Genomic DNA, 12,790 nt, shown 5'->3' with positions numbered 1-12,790 from the left:
TTAAAGAGTAAGTATAAGATGAAAGGTAGACGGGGAGGCCAGGCACAGTGGCTCACACCTGTAATCCCAGCACTTTGGGAGGCCAAGGCGGGCAGATCACAAGGTCAGGAGTTTGAGAACAGCCTGGCCAACATGGTGAAACCCTGTCTCTACTAAAAATACAAAAATTAGCCGGGAACGGTGGCATGCACCTGTAATCCCAGCTACTTGGGAGGCTGAAGTAGGAGAATCACTTGAACCCGAGAGATGAAGATTGCAGTGAGCCAAGATGGTGCAACTGCACTCCAGCCTGGGCAACAGAGTGAGACTCCATCTCAAAAAAAAAAAAAAAGAAAGAAAAAAACAGGCGCGGTGATTCACGCCTGTAATCCCAGCACTTTGGGAGGCCGAGGTGGGTGGATCACATGAGGTCAGCAGTTCAAGACCAGCCTGGCCAACAAGGTAAAACTCCTTCTCTACTAAAAATACAAAAAAAATTAGCCGGGCGTGGTGGTGGGCGCCTGTAGTTCCAGCTACTCGGGAGGCTGAGGCAGGAGAATGGCATGAACCCGGGAGGCGGAGCTTGCAGTGAGCCGAGATGGCGCCACTGCACTCCAGCCTGAGCGACAGAGCGAGACTCCATCTCAAAAAAAAAATTAATCAATTAATTTTTTTTTTTTTTTTTGAGACGGAGTCTCCCTCTGTCGCCCAGGCTGGAGTGCAGTGGCGCGATCTCAGCTCACTGCAAGCTCCGCCTCCCGGGTTTACGCCATTCTCCTGCCTCAGCCTCCTGTGTAGCTGGGACTACAGGCGCCCGCCACCTCGCCCGGCTAGTTTTTTGTACTTTTTAGTAGAGACGGGGTTTCACTGTGTTAGCCAGGATGGTCTCGATCTCCTGACCTCGTGATCCGCCCGTCTCGGCCTCCCAAAGTGCTGGGATTACAGGCTTGAGCCACCGCGCCCGGCCATTAATTAATTTTTTTAAAAATTAAAAAAAAAATTAGCCGGGCATGACGTCAAGTGCCTGTAATCCCAGCTACTTAGCAGGCTGACGCGGGAGAATCTGTTGAACCCGGTAGGCGGAGGGTACAGTGAGCTGAGATCACACCATTGCACTCCAGCCTCGGCGACTGAGCAAAATTCAGTCTCAAAAAAAAAAAAAAAAAAAAAAGGAAACTCTATGTGGTACTTCAGGGCTGAGGGAGAATCCCCAAAAAAGGGGCAAATCTGGAGAGAATTCAGACTTCCTTGGAGAAAGTATGGTCCCGCCTAACATGTAACGGAGATAATTGCTAGATCAACCAAGCCAGAGCTGGTCTGGAGCTGCCGAACAAGCAAAAGGCCCACCCTCCAGGGTGCAGATGTAAGAACAGGTTATCAACAGTTGGTGCTGTGGATGTGCACTGGAAACCTAGGTGTTGTGGGGGCGGGAAACCTTCAATGTGTGTGGGCCACCGTGGGGGCTCTGTTCTTTTATTATTATTATTTATGATTTTTTAGACAGAGTCTCTGTCACCCAGGCTGGAGTGCAGTGGCATGCACGATGTTGGCTCATTGAACCTCTGCCTCCCAGGTTCAAGCGATTCTCCTGCCTCAGCCTCCCAAGTAGCTGGGATTACAGGCACGAACCACCACACCCAGCTAATTTTTGTTTTTTTTGTTTTTTTTTTTTTTTTGGAGGGACAGGGTTTCACCATGTTGGCCAGGCTGGTCTCAAACTCCTGATCTCAGGCGATTTGCCTGCCTCAGCCTCCCAAAGTGCTGGGATTACAGGCGCTCATGAGCCACTGCGCCCGGCCTTTTTTTTTTTTTTTTTTTGAGACGAAGTCTGGCTCTGTCACCCAGGCTGGAGTGCACTGTCACCATCTCGGGTCACTGCAAGCTCCGCTTCCCGGGTTCATGCCATTCTCCTGCCTCAGCCTCCTGAGTAGCTGGGACTACAGGCACCCACCACCATGCCCAGCTAATTTTTTGTATTTTTAGTAGAGATGGGGTTTCACCATGTTAGCCAGGATGGTCTCGATCTCCTGACCTCGTGATCCGCCCACCTCAGCCTCCCAAAGTGCTGGGATTACAGGCATGAGCCGCTGCACATAGCCGAGCATTGTGCTTGCTTTAAAGGAGACGTAACGAAAGAAATTCCTTTATCACATATTGAAAGGGTCCATTCGGAGACAAGAGGCAACGCATGGATAATTGACACACATATATTTATTTATTATTATTTTTATTTTTTTGAGACGGAATCTTGCTCTGTTGCCCAGCCTGAGGTGGTGTCACCATCTTGGCTCACTGCAACCTCCCCGGTTCAAAGTGATTCTCCTATCTCAGCTTCCTGAGTAGCTAGGATTACAGGCACCCGCCACACTTGGCTAACTTTTGTATTTTTAGTAGAGATGGGGTTTCACCATGTTGACCAGACTGGTCTCGAATCCCTGACCTCAAGTGATCCGCCCGCCTCGGCCTCCCAAAGTGCTAGGATTACAGGCACGAGCCACCACACCTGGCCTAATTATTATTTATAATATTATTATTTTTGAGACGGAGTTTTGCTTTTGTTGCCCAGGCTGGAGTGTAATGGCACCATCCTGGCTCTCTGCAACCTCCGCCTCCGGGTTCAAGCGACTCTTCTGCCTCAGCCTCCTGAGTAGCTGGGATTACAGGCGTGCACCACCATGCCTGGCTAATTTTGTATTTTTAGTAGAGACAGGGTTTCTCCATGTTGGTCAGGCTGGTCTCGAACTCCTGACCACAGGTGATCTGACCGCCTCGGCCTCCCAAAGTGCTGGGATTACAGGTGTGCCTAATTTTTGTATTTTTAGTAGATATGGGGTTTGACCATATTAGTCAGGCTAGTCTTGAACTCCTGACTGAGGCAGGAGACTCACTTGAACCTGGGAGGGCGGAGGTTACAGTGAGCCGAGATCATGCTACTGCACTCCAGCCTGGGTGATAGAGCGAGACTCCATCTCAAAAAAAAAAAAAAAAGAACTTGGAGACAGCAGCTTTGGGAGCCGAATGGGCCCATTCCAGGGGCTGAGGTTTTATCAACCAAACGGTACAGCTCTTCAGAGGAACTCAACCAGAAGGGGTGAGAAACGAGATTGTGGGGGATGAGAAGAAGGAACAGGGGCCCCCTGGACATAGAAGCCAAGCGACTGGCTCTGTAATTTTGAGTAAACCCCTCTGAGCCTCAATTTCCCTATCTGTCACAAGAGGTAAGATCACCATCCTCAGGTTCCCAAAGACACACAACAGGCTTGACTGGGCACAGTGGCTCCTGCCTGTCATCCGAGCACTGTGGGGGGCCAAGGTGGGAGGATCGCTGGAGCCCAAGAGTTTGAAGACAGCCTGGGCAACATATCTCTATTTTAAAAAATAATAAAGAGACATAACAGGCTTTCCAGGATGTCCCCCATCACGGGTGAACAAATCCACCATCAAGGCTTTGGAGGTCCCTAGAGCCCCTGATCTGAGGGGCCAAGGAACTGATCCATCGTTTGGAGTCACCCAGAAGGCCCAGAAGGGCTCCAAAGGCACTGGGGGCCAGGGGAGAATGACAGGGTCCCCCATGAACCCTCGCACACAAGCCCTCCACCAGCCCCACTCACCTGCCCCCAAAGCCACCAGCCCCACTCACCTGCCCCTGAAGCTGAACCCAGCAGTCTGAAACGCCAGTCTTGGAGCCCTGGTGCCGCAGCAGCTTTGTGACTCAAAGCCAAGTTCTGGCCAATCCCTGCCACCTCTTGGGGGGAGGGGATTCTAGAAGGCACAGCCAGAGGTTGGGGAACAGGATGCAGGGCAGCGCCAAAGGTCATGGTAGTTGCCACCTACACCTGCTCATCCTGAGTAGAAAGGGTTCTCAGCACAGAGGAAACCCCAAATCTCCCCCTCCATGTACCTAGAGGCAGCGTCTGTCTTTCATCCCATGGGCATTTTCTGGGCACCTACTGCATGCTGGAATTTGCCCCAGGCCTGAGGATACAAACAACTCAAAGAATTTGGGGGTATAAAATACGTAGATGGGAAGGGACCAAAAAGGAGGTGCAACGGGCCAGTCAGGGTTCTGACCGATGTCTGGGGTCTGGCTCTGAGACTGCGGGCTCCTTGGGGTGGGACTGGACTTGATGTCTCTTGGGATCACCACCGGGCCTGGCAAAAGTGGGCACTGACCCTGAGCCACAGCCCTGTAAGGGGAAGTCAGGCCGCTGTCCTGGGTCACCTCCTGGGGCTGGGCTGGGGCCCAGCATGAGTCACCGCTGGCTGGGCCGAGGCTGACACGCACCTTGGACTCAGTGCAGCTGGCTCCAGCCAAAGCCAGCCTGGCCCAGAAGCCTCCGCCTGGCTTCCCTGGGGAGCCGCTGGGGGTTGCCAGGACAAGAACCAGCAGGGGTGCCTGGCCTCCCCCTGCAGAGACCACCCTCTCCAAAATCTTCTCTATACTGTGGGTGTGACTTTGGACAAAATCAGGGACATGTCAGATGGCAGTTGGATGGGGTTTAAATCCTTTGTCTGTTTTTTGTTTTTTGAGATGGAGTCTGTTGTCTGTCTGTCTGTTGCCCAGGCTGAAGTGCAGTGGTGCGATCTCGGCTCACTGCAACCCCCACCTCCCCAGGTTCAAGCGATTCTTGTGCCTCAGCCTCCTGAGTAGCTGGGACTACAGGTGCATGCTACCACGCCCAGCTGATTTTTGTAGTTTTAGTAGAGACAGGGTTTTGCCATATTGGTCAGGCTGGTCTCAAACTCCTGACCCCAATGATCCGCGGGCTGCGGCCTCCCAAAGTGCTGGGATTACAGGCGTGAGCCACTGCGCCCGGCTCATCCTTTGGATGTTTCATCAGAACAGTTCCCTTCTGTGCTGTCAACGAGCTAAACACAAACTGGGAGTTCTCAGTGCAATTGGAGGCTGTGGGAGCCCAGAAAGGTGCTGGCCCAGCCTGAGGGCTACTGGGGACAGGTTTCCGAGGACTGTGCAGCTGAGGCTGGGAGGTGGCGCTCGGCTGGATGACTGGGGGAAGAGTAGCTGGCACAGAACTACAGCTGCAGCCATGCAAAGACCCTGAGGTCAGCAGGGCAAGATACTGGGAATTTGGCTGGAGAAGTTCCTGAAAGGAGACACTGGGCCAGCCCAGGGACTGGTACAGTCAGGACTTTTCCCAGAAAGTTTTCAAGTAGGGAGTCAGATCTGTGATTTAGAAAAAGTCCTTCGCATCACAGCTCATGCCTGCCTGACTTCCCTATCAGACTAGAGTGCTGGCCTCCAGGGAGTATGCATCAACTAGGTGTCAATGAATGCTGGGGGGGCTGGGCGCGGTGGCTCACGTCTATAATCCCAGCACTTTGGGAGGCCAAGGCGGGCAGATCGCTTGAGCCCAGGAGGTTGAGACCAGCCTGACCAATATGGCAAAACCCTGTCTCTACTAATAATTCAAAAATTAGCCAGGCGTGATGGCAAATGCCTGTAGTCCCAGCTACTTTGGTGGCTGAGGCAGGAGAGTCGCTTGAACCCAGGAGGCGGAGGCTACAGTGAGCCGAGATTACACCACTGCACTCCAGCCTGAGTGACAGAGTGAGACCCTGTCTGAAAACAAAACAAACAAACAAACAAAAAAGAGCAGTGGCTCACACCTATAGTCCCAGCATTTTGAGAGACCAAGGTTGGAGGATCACTTGAGCACAGGAGTTTAAAACCAGCCTGGGCAACATAGATCCCATCTCTACAAAAAAATTATTTAAAAATTAGCAGGGCATGGTGGCATGCACCTGTGGTCCCACCTACTTGGGAAGCTGAGGTGAGGCAGGAGGATCAGTTGAACCTGGGAGGTCAAGGCTGCAGTGAGCTGTTGTCTCGCCACTGCACTCTGGCCGGGGCAACAGAGCAAGACCTCATCTGGTAAAGAAAAAAAAAAAAACCTTGTAGGACACAGTGGCTCAACGCCTGTAATCCCAGCACTTTGGGAAGCTGAGGTGGGTGGATCACCTGAGGTCAGGAGTTCAAGACCAGCCTGGGCAACATGGTGAAACCCTGTCTCTACTAAAAATACAATAAAAAAATTTAGCTGGGCATGGTGGCGGGCGCCTGTCATCCCAGCTAATCAAGAGGCTGAGGCAAAAGAATCATTTGAACCTGGGAGGCAGAGGTTGCGGTAAGCTAAGATCAGGCTATTTCCAGCCTGGGCAAAACAGAGGAAGACTCAGTCTCAAAAAAAGAAAAGAGAAAGAAAAGAAAAAGAAAGTACCTCTCTGCAGGGCTCCTCAGAGGCCTCTTGCCTTAGACCACTTGCGGGCAGGCAAGACGTCTGGGTTTGAATCTCTGCTCTGCCATTTAACAGGGGTGTTGGCCTGGCACAGTAGCTCATGCCTGAAATCTCAGCACTTCGGGAGGCCGAGGCAGTGGATAACGAGGTCAGGAGATCGAGACCATCCTGGCTAACACGGTGAAACCCCGTCTCTACTAAAAATACAAAAAATTAGCCAGGCATGGTGGCAGGCACCTGTAGTCCCAGCTACTCAGGAGGCTGAGGCAGGAGAATGGCATAAACCTGGGAGGCGGAGCTTCCAGTGAGCCGAGATGGCGCCACGGCACTCCAGTCTGGGTGACAGCAAGACTCTGTCTCAAGCAAACCAACCCCAACATAACTTGGTGGCAAGGCCTTTCTCCATGACAAGGGACAGCGGCCATTCTCTGCAAGTTTCTTCATCTGTAAAATGGGTACAATTCAGTGGCCCTCCCTAACAGGGCTGGCTAGGTACACATGGCCACCAGCCCTACTTGCTGTGTGACCTCGGCCACTAATATTCACAACCCTCAGGGCCCCCAATGAGTCGGAAGCCCAAGGGGCAGGGTCTTAACAGCAAAGGGCAGAGCAGGCAGGAGAAGCAGGAAACTTGGATCAAGGCTCTGGAAGTGAGGAGTCCAACGTTGGAGCGTCTCTGCACAGTCTCCTTAAAAGGCTGTGTGGTGTCAAGGCAGTTGCTCAACCTCTCTGAACCTTAGGTTTCCTCAAAGTGGGGAGTAGAATGTTGGGAGGAGGAGGAGCGAACTTCAGGGAGCTATTTGGAAAATCCCAGTCCTGGAGGCAGACCTCTTGGGTCAGTCAGATCCCACCTGTGCCACCTTCCTCCTGGTACTGGGTCCATCCACCAAACGAGAATAAAAGCTTACACTGTAAGCCAAGCAATGCTCTGTAAACATAAACGCTCTTAATCATCACAACTTTATGGGGCAAGTTTTTTTACTGTTGTCCCCATTTTACAGACAGGCAAACCAAAGCCCAAAAGATTAAAAAGTTCAGTAAGTATCTGCCTCTTCCTTCCTGCCTTGGGCTGGGGCTGTGCCCTTTCCACCTCGAAATCTCTCCTTCCCGAAAGGCAATGGGGCATTAGCTAGTTCCAAACGCAGGTCAAAGACCCCAAGACCCTTCCCCAACCTGGACATCAGCCGGCCCCGCGCCCAGGCGCGTCTAGAGGGCGCTCGCTGCGCGCCAGATGTGCGGGCCCGTCTCGGACGTCCGCACTCAGCTCGCTCCCAACAAGGGGAGGAGCTGGGGGCAGAGAGAGGAGAGAGAGGCGGGGGTGTGGGGGGGAAGCGGGCCAGGCCCCGCCCAGCCCGCCAGGCCCCGGCGGGGGAAGAAGGAGGCGGAGAGCCGAGCTGGCGTAACGAGACTTTACTGAAAACAGAAAACCGGGCGAACCAAGGATTACAAACAGGAATGTGGACTCGTAGCAAAACAAAACAAAACAGAAAAGGGAGGGGGGACCGGTCGAAAGAACCGAAGGGGGAAGCGAGATCGAGGAAAGGGGCGGAGAATTTTTTTCTTCTTCCCATTTCTTTAAAAAACCAACACAAGAAAACACACACACACACAACCAACGTTTGTTCCCGAGTAGAAACATAAATAGGGCAGAATCGAACACTCTGTTCTTCTCTCTTCCAAATGAAAAAAAAAAAAAGTAAAAGGAAAGGAAAGGCAGGGTTTGAGGCTGCGCCCCCTCGGAGCCCCCTTCCGCTGCGCGGCGTACAAGGTGGCAGCCGAGACGCGCGGGTTTGTGCAACACAGGGCGGCCGCGCGGGGGACAGAGGCAGCGCGAGGGCGGGGGGTCATGCGCTCGCCCCCCCGGGAGCAGGGGGTCCAGCTTGTCGAGTCCGGGGCGCCCCTTCCGAGTCCTGGGCACCCTCGGGGGGGATCCCCGGGGGCCGCGCCCTCTCTGAGTTCCTCGGCACACTCGGGGGAAGGGGGGGTCCCCAGGGCGGCACCCTCTCCAAGTCCGGGACGCCCACGACACCCCCCCGCGAGCCCGCCCCTCGGGGAGGGTGGCCGCGCATGCGCCCCGCGCGCGGACTCAGTACGCGGGCACCTGGTGCTGGGGCAGCAGCTGGCAGCCGCTGTTGACGTGGCTGAGGACTTTCTGCTTGAGCTGCGCCACCTGCTCGCGCAGCAGGCTCGCCGTGGACGCCAGCTCCGTGTTCTGGCTCTTAAGGGTCTTCACTTTCTCCTCCAGGCGCGAGATGCGCTCCAGCTTGCGCTTGCGGCACTTGGAGGCGGCGATGCGGTTGCGCAGCCGCTTGCGCTCCGCCTTGATGCGCTCCTGCGTGTCCATGTCGATGGGCGACAGCGGCGGGCTCTCGCCGAAGCTCGGCACGTCGGGCACCGTCTGCGGCTCGTCCTTGAGCGCAGCCAGGCGCGGCGGCCCCAACGCACCCGGGGGTGGCGGCGGCGGGAAGGGCACGGGTTCGGCAGCGAAGGCGACCGTCGCGGCGCCCCCCGCGCCCCCGGCGCCGCCCGCGTAGCTACTCAGGTTCGCGTAGACGGGCGCCTCGGGCGCGGCCGCCGCCTGGGCCAGCTCGCCGGGGGGCGCGGAGCCCGTGGCCGTGCCCGAGGGCCCCCCGGCGGCGGCGGCGGCGGCGGCAGCGGCGGCCGCGCCCGCACCAAGCTGGTTCTGCTTGTGTAAATCCTCCAGGGCCTTGACGAAGCCCTCGGCGAACTCCTGCTCCTCGCTGGCCGCCACCTTCGGGTAGATGAACTGTGTGCTCGTTGGCGTGGTGGTGACCAGCCCGTTGGACTGGATGATGAGGCGCTCGAGCTCGGGGGAGGCCAGCTTCAGCAGCCCCAGGTCGGGAGAGGCGAGCAGGCCGTCGGGGGGTGCCGCGCTGGGGGCGCCGTCGGCGCGCAGGGGGGTTGGAGGCGGTGCGGCCGCAGGCTTCAGCGCCGCCGCCACCTGCTCACTCAGGCTGAGCGTCAGCGCGTCCTTCTTCATCATGCTGCCGGCCGCGGCCGTCGGGGGCGCCCCGGAGAACAGGCGGCCCGGGGACGCGAAGCTGCCGCCGCTGCCACTGGCGCCGCCGCCCAGGCCGCTCAGCGCCTCATCGCCGTAGAAGGGTGTTTCCATCCTCCGCCTCCCCCGCCGCGCCGGCCCGGGGGGGAGTGGCCGCGGCCTCCCGGGGGGCCCGCGCCCCCCCCGTCCGCTCGGCCCTGCGCCCGCCCCGGCCGCGGCCGCTGCGCCCGGCCCTCCGCTGGCGGCGGCTCCTGCGCCGCGCCGCTAGTGCGCCCTCTTATAGCCTCGGCTCGGCGCGATGAGCTCACCGCCCCCGTTCGCCATTGGGTGCGGGTGACGTCGCTCATTTGCATCGAGGGGCGGGGCCAAGCCACCGACGCCCGCCCGGCAGTCGTTGCCGCGGCGACGCGCGGTAAACGGCACAACAGCGCGCTGCCTTGTGGGTTGACGTCATGGGGGCGGGCCGCGCGCCCGGGCCGGGTCACCCAGCCTCGGGACCGCTGTGTACGACCGATCTCCCCGGCGCCGCCTCCGCCAAGGCACGTCCCGGGTGGCGTGATGGGCCCGGGCCACCAGGCGCCTGCCCTCCCCGAAACCCCGCCCCGTGTCCGCGCGTGGGGCCCCGGCCGGGCGGGGGCGGGGGCGGTGCCGGCCTCCGGGGACTGGAGGGGGATGGGGTCCCGCATGGATAAATAACTCCTTGGCGCCTCCTGCTCTGCTGTGCTGCCAGCGCCTCCCCTAGCGCGCTTTCTGGAGGGGCTTTGTGCGGACTCGGGGCTGGAGGCCTGGTGGGGCTGTGTCCGGGGGCTCGCCGGGGGTGTGGGGCAGGTCTGCGTTCCCCACCCTCCCTCCTTCCACCCCGCGTGTGATTGCTCAGGGAGAGACCGGGGAGGGGAGAGGAGGGTCGCCAGAAGTTGCTGGAAGCGCTTGGATCCTGATCGTTTTCACTGAGTGCGTTGTAGAATCAGGAGTCCGACTTCCTGCCTTTACAGATGGGAAACTGGGCTCAGAGAGGTGGAGTGGCCATCCCCCGAGAGTTAGCTAGGAGTCACAGCAGGGCCAGGGCTGTGACTAGGCCTGAGCTCTCATCCACCCTTAGAACCCTAGAACCTGGGAGTCCAGGCCCCTGCGTAGCCCCTTCTTTCCGCCGCCTACGTTTTAACCCCAGGTCTGCCAGGGCTATGATGTCCTGGGCGAGGGTGCCCAACTCCAGGGGCTGGGCTGATGAGGCAGGAATGCCGGCTATAATTGTTACCTGCTTGTTACCTCTATCATGGCTGTTAGGGCTTAATGGGCCACTATTAAGACTGGCTGGGAAGGGGGTGTGAGGGAGGAGAGATGGACCCACCCCACCAATACTCACAAGGGATCCTTAGGACTTCTGGATCTGACCTACAGCCTCTGCATGCACCCCTCCAGCTCCCCACCTCTGTCTGGATGGAGCTCACACCCTCCTTTCCCTGACCTTCCCCTCCCTCTCTCTGATTTGGCCTCCCAGTTGCAGGACTAATCCTACCTCTGGGTCTTTGCACGTGCTATGCCCTCTGCGTGGTACTCCCTTCCCCCAGGGCAAAGACTTCAGGAAGTGCCCCACCCCCAGACTTTATTCCTTTATTGTAGACTCTGAATCTACCTGAATGATGGAGTGGACCATAGACCCTTAAGGTCAGGGACATTGCCTATGCTGAGCCTGCTGACACAGCCTAATATAGAATGGATACTCGGTATTAAAGGTGAATGCCGGGCTGGGTGTGGTGGCTCATGCATGTAATCCCAGCACCTTGGGAGGCCGAGGCAGGCAGCTCACTTGAGGTCAGGAGTTCAAGACCAGCCTGGCCGAAATGGTGAAACCCCATCTGTACCAAAAATACAAAAATTAACTGGGTGTGGTGGTGTGCACCTGTAATCCCAGCTACTCAGGAGGCTGAGACATGAGAATCGCTTGAACCCGGGAGGCAGAGGTTGCAGTGAGCTGAGATTGTGCCACTGCACTCCAGCCTGGGAGACAGAGTGAGACTCCAGTCTCAAAAAATAAAAATAAAAAATAAAGGCCAATGCGACAAAAGGTTGCTTGTGTGGGTGGTCTCTAGCCTCAGTTTGTCTGCCTGGCCAGTGGGCATGCGTTACTCCTTTTCTACCCTCCTTACTCACCTGGCTCTGCCTCCAACTGGGCCCTGGGGCATGAAGGCCATAGGGGAGGCTGTCCTCATCGCCAAGAGAGGTGGCCTGCTGGTCGCGCGGTGGCTCTTGCCTGTAATCCCAGCACTTTGGAAGGCTGAAGCAGGCATTTGAGGTCAGGAGTTTGAGACCAGCCTGACCAACATGGTGAAACCCCGTCTCTATTGAAAACGAATTAGTGGCCGGGCGCGGTGGCTCAAGCCTGTAATCCCAGCACTTTGGGAGGCCGAGGCGGGCGGATCACGAGGTCAGGAGATCGAGACCATCCTGGCTAACACGGTGAAACCCCGTCTCTACTGAAAAATAAAAAAAAAAGAGAATGGCGTGATCCCGGGAGGCGGAGCTTGCAGTGATCTGAGATTGTGCCACTGCACTCCAGCCTGAGCAACAGAGCAAGACCCTGTCTCAAAAAAAAGAAAGAAAGAAAAAATTAGCCGGACGTAGTGGTAGGTGCCTGTAATCCCAGCTACTCAGGAGGCTAAGGCAGGAGAATCACTTGAACCTGGGAGGCAGAGGTTGCAGTGAGCCGAGATTGCACCACTGCACTCCAGCCTGGGCAACAGAGTGAGACTCCATCTCAAAAAAAAAAAAAAAAAAGAAAAAGAAAAAAATAATAGGCTGGGCGAGGTGGCTCACACCCGTAATCAGCACTTTGGGAGGCTGAGGCGGGCAAATCATCTGAGGTCAGGAGTTCAAGACTAGCCTGACCAATATGGCAAAACCCTGTCTCTACTAAAAATACAAAAATTAGCCAGGCGTGGGGAGCGCACCTGTAATCCCAGCTACTCTGGAGAAAGTCAGGAGAATCACTTGAACCCAGGAGATGGAGGTTGCAGTGAGCTGAAATCATGCCACTGCACTCCAGCCTGGGCAACAGAGCAAGACTCTGTCTCAAAATAATAATAATAATAATAAAGACCTGGCCGGGCATGATGGCTCACTCTGGTAATCCCAGCACTTTGGGAGGCCAAGGCGGTGGATCACGAGGTCAGGAGATCAAGACCATCCTATCCAACATGGTGAAACCCCATCTCTACTAAAAATACAAAAATTAGCTGGGCATGGCAGCGCACACCTTTAGTCCCTACTGCTGGGGAGGCTGAGGCAGGGGAATTGCTTGAACCTGGGAGATGGAGGCTGCAGTGAGCCAAGATTGTGCTACTGCACTCCAGCCTGGGCAACAGAATGAGAATCCGTCTCAATAATAATAATAATAATAGGCTGGGCGCGGTGGCTCACGCCTGTAATCTCAGCACTTGGGGAGGCCAAGGCAGGCGGATCACCTGAGTTAGGGAGTTCAAGACCAGCCTGACCAACATGAAGAAACCCATCTTTACTAAAAATACAAAATTAGCCA

General features: G+C 56.4%; 1 protein-coding gene across 1 annotated transcript; it reads right to left on the bottom strand.

The window, feature by feature from the left end:
* Window positions 1–7,631: 7,631 nt before the first annotated feature.
* Window positions 7,632–9,509, bottom strand: JUND (JunD proto-oncogene, AP-1 transcription factor subunit). Its single transcript, XM_007995786.3, has one exon. It carries the CDS (start codon window positions 9,367–9,369, stop codon window positions 8,323–8,325), a length of 1,047 nt encoding a protein of 348 aa, XP_007993977.1. The 5' UTR covers window positions 9,370–9,509; the 3' UTR covers window positions 7,632–8,322.
* Between the last annotated feature and the right edge of the window lie 3,281 nt (window positions 9,510–12,790).

Source organism: Chlorocebus sabaeus, chromosome 6, assembly GCF_047675955.1.
Source record: "Chlorocebus sabaeus isolate Y175 chromosome 6, mChlSab1.0.hap1, whole genome shotgun sequence".
In the NCBI taxonomy this organism is placed as follows: Eukaryota; Metazoa; Chordata; class Mammalia; order Primates; family Cercopithecidae; genus Chlorocebus; species Chlorocebus sabaeus.
The sequence above is the reverse complement of the archived record's forward strand: the minus strand, read 5'-3'. Positions and strand labels throughout refer to the sequence as shown.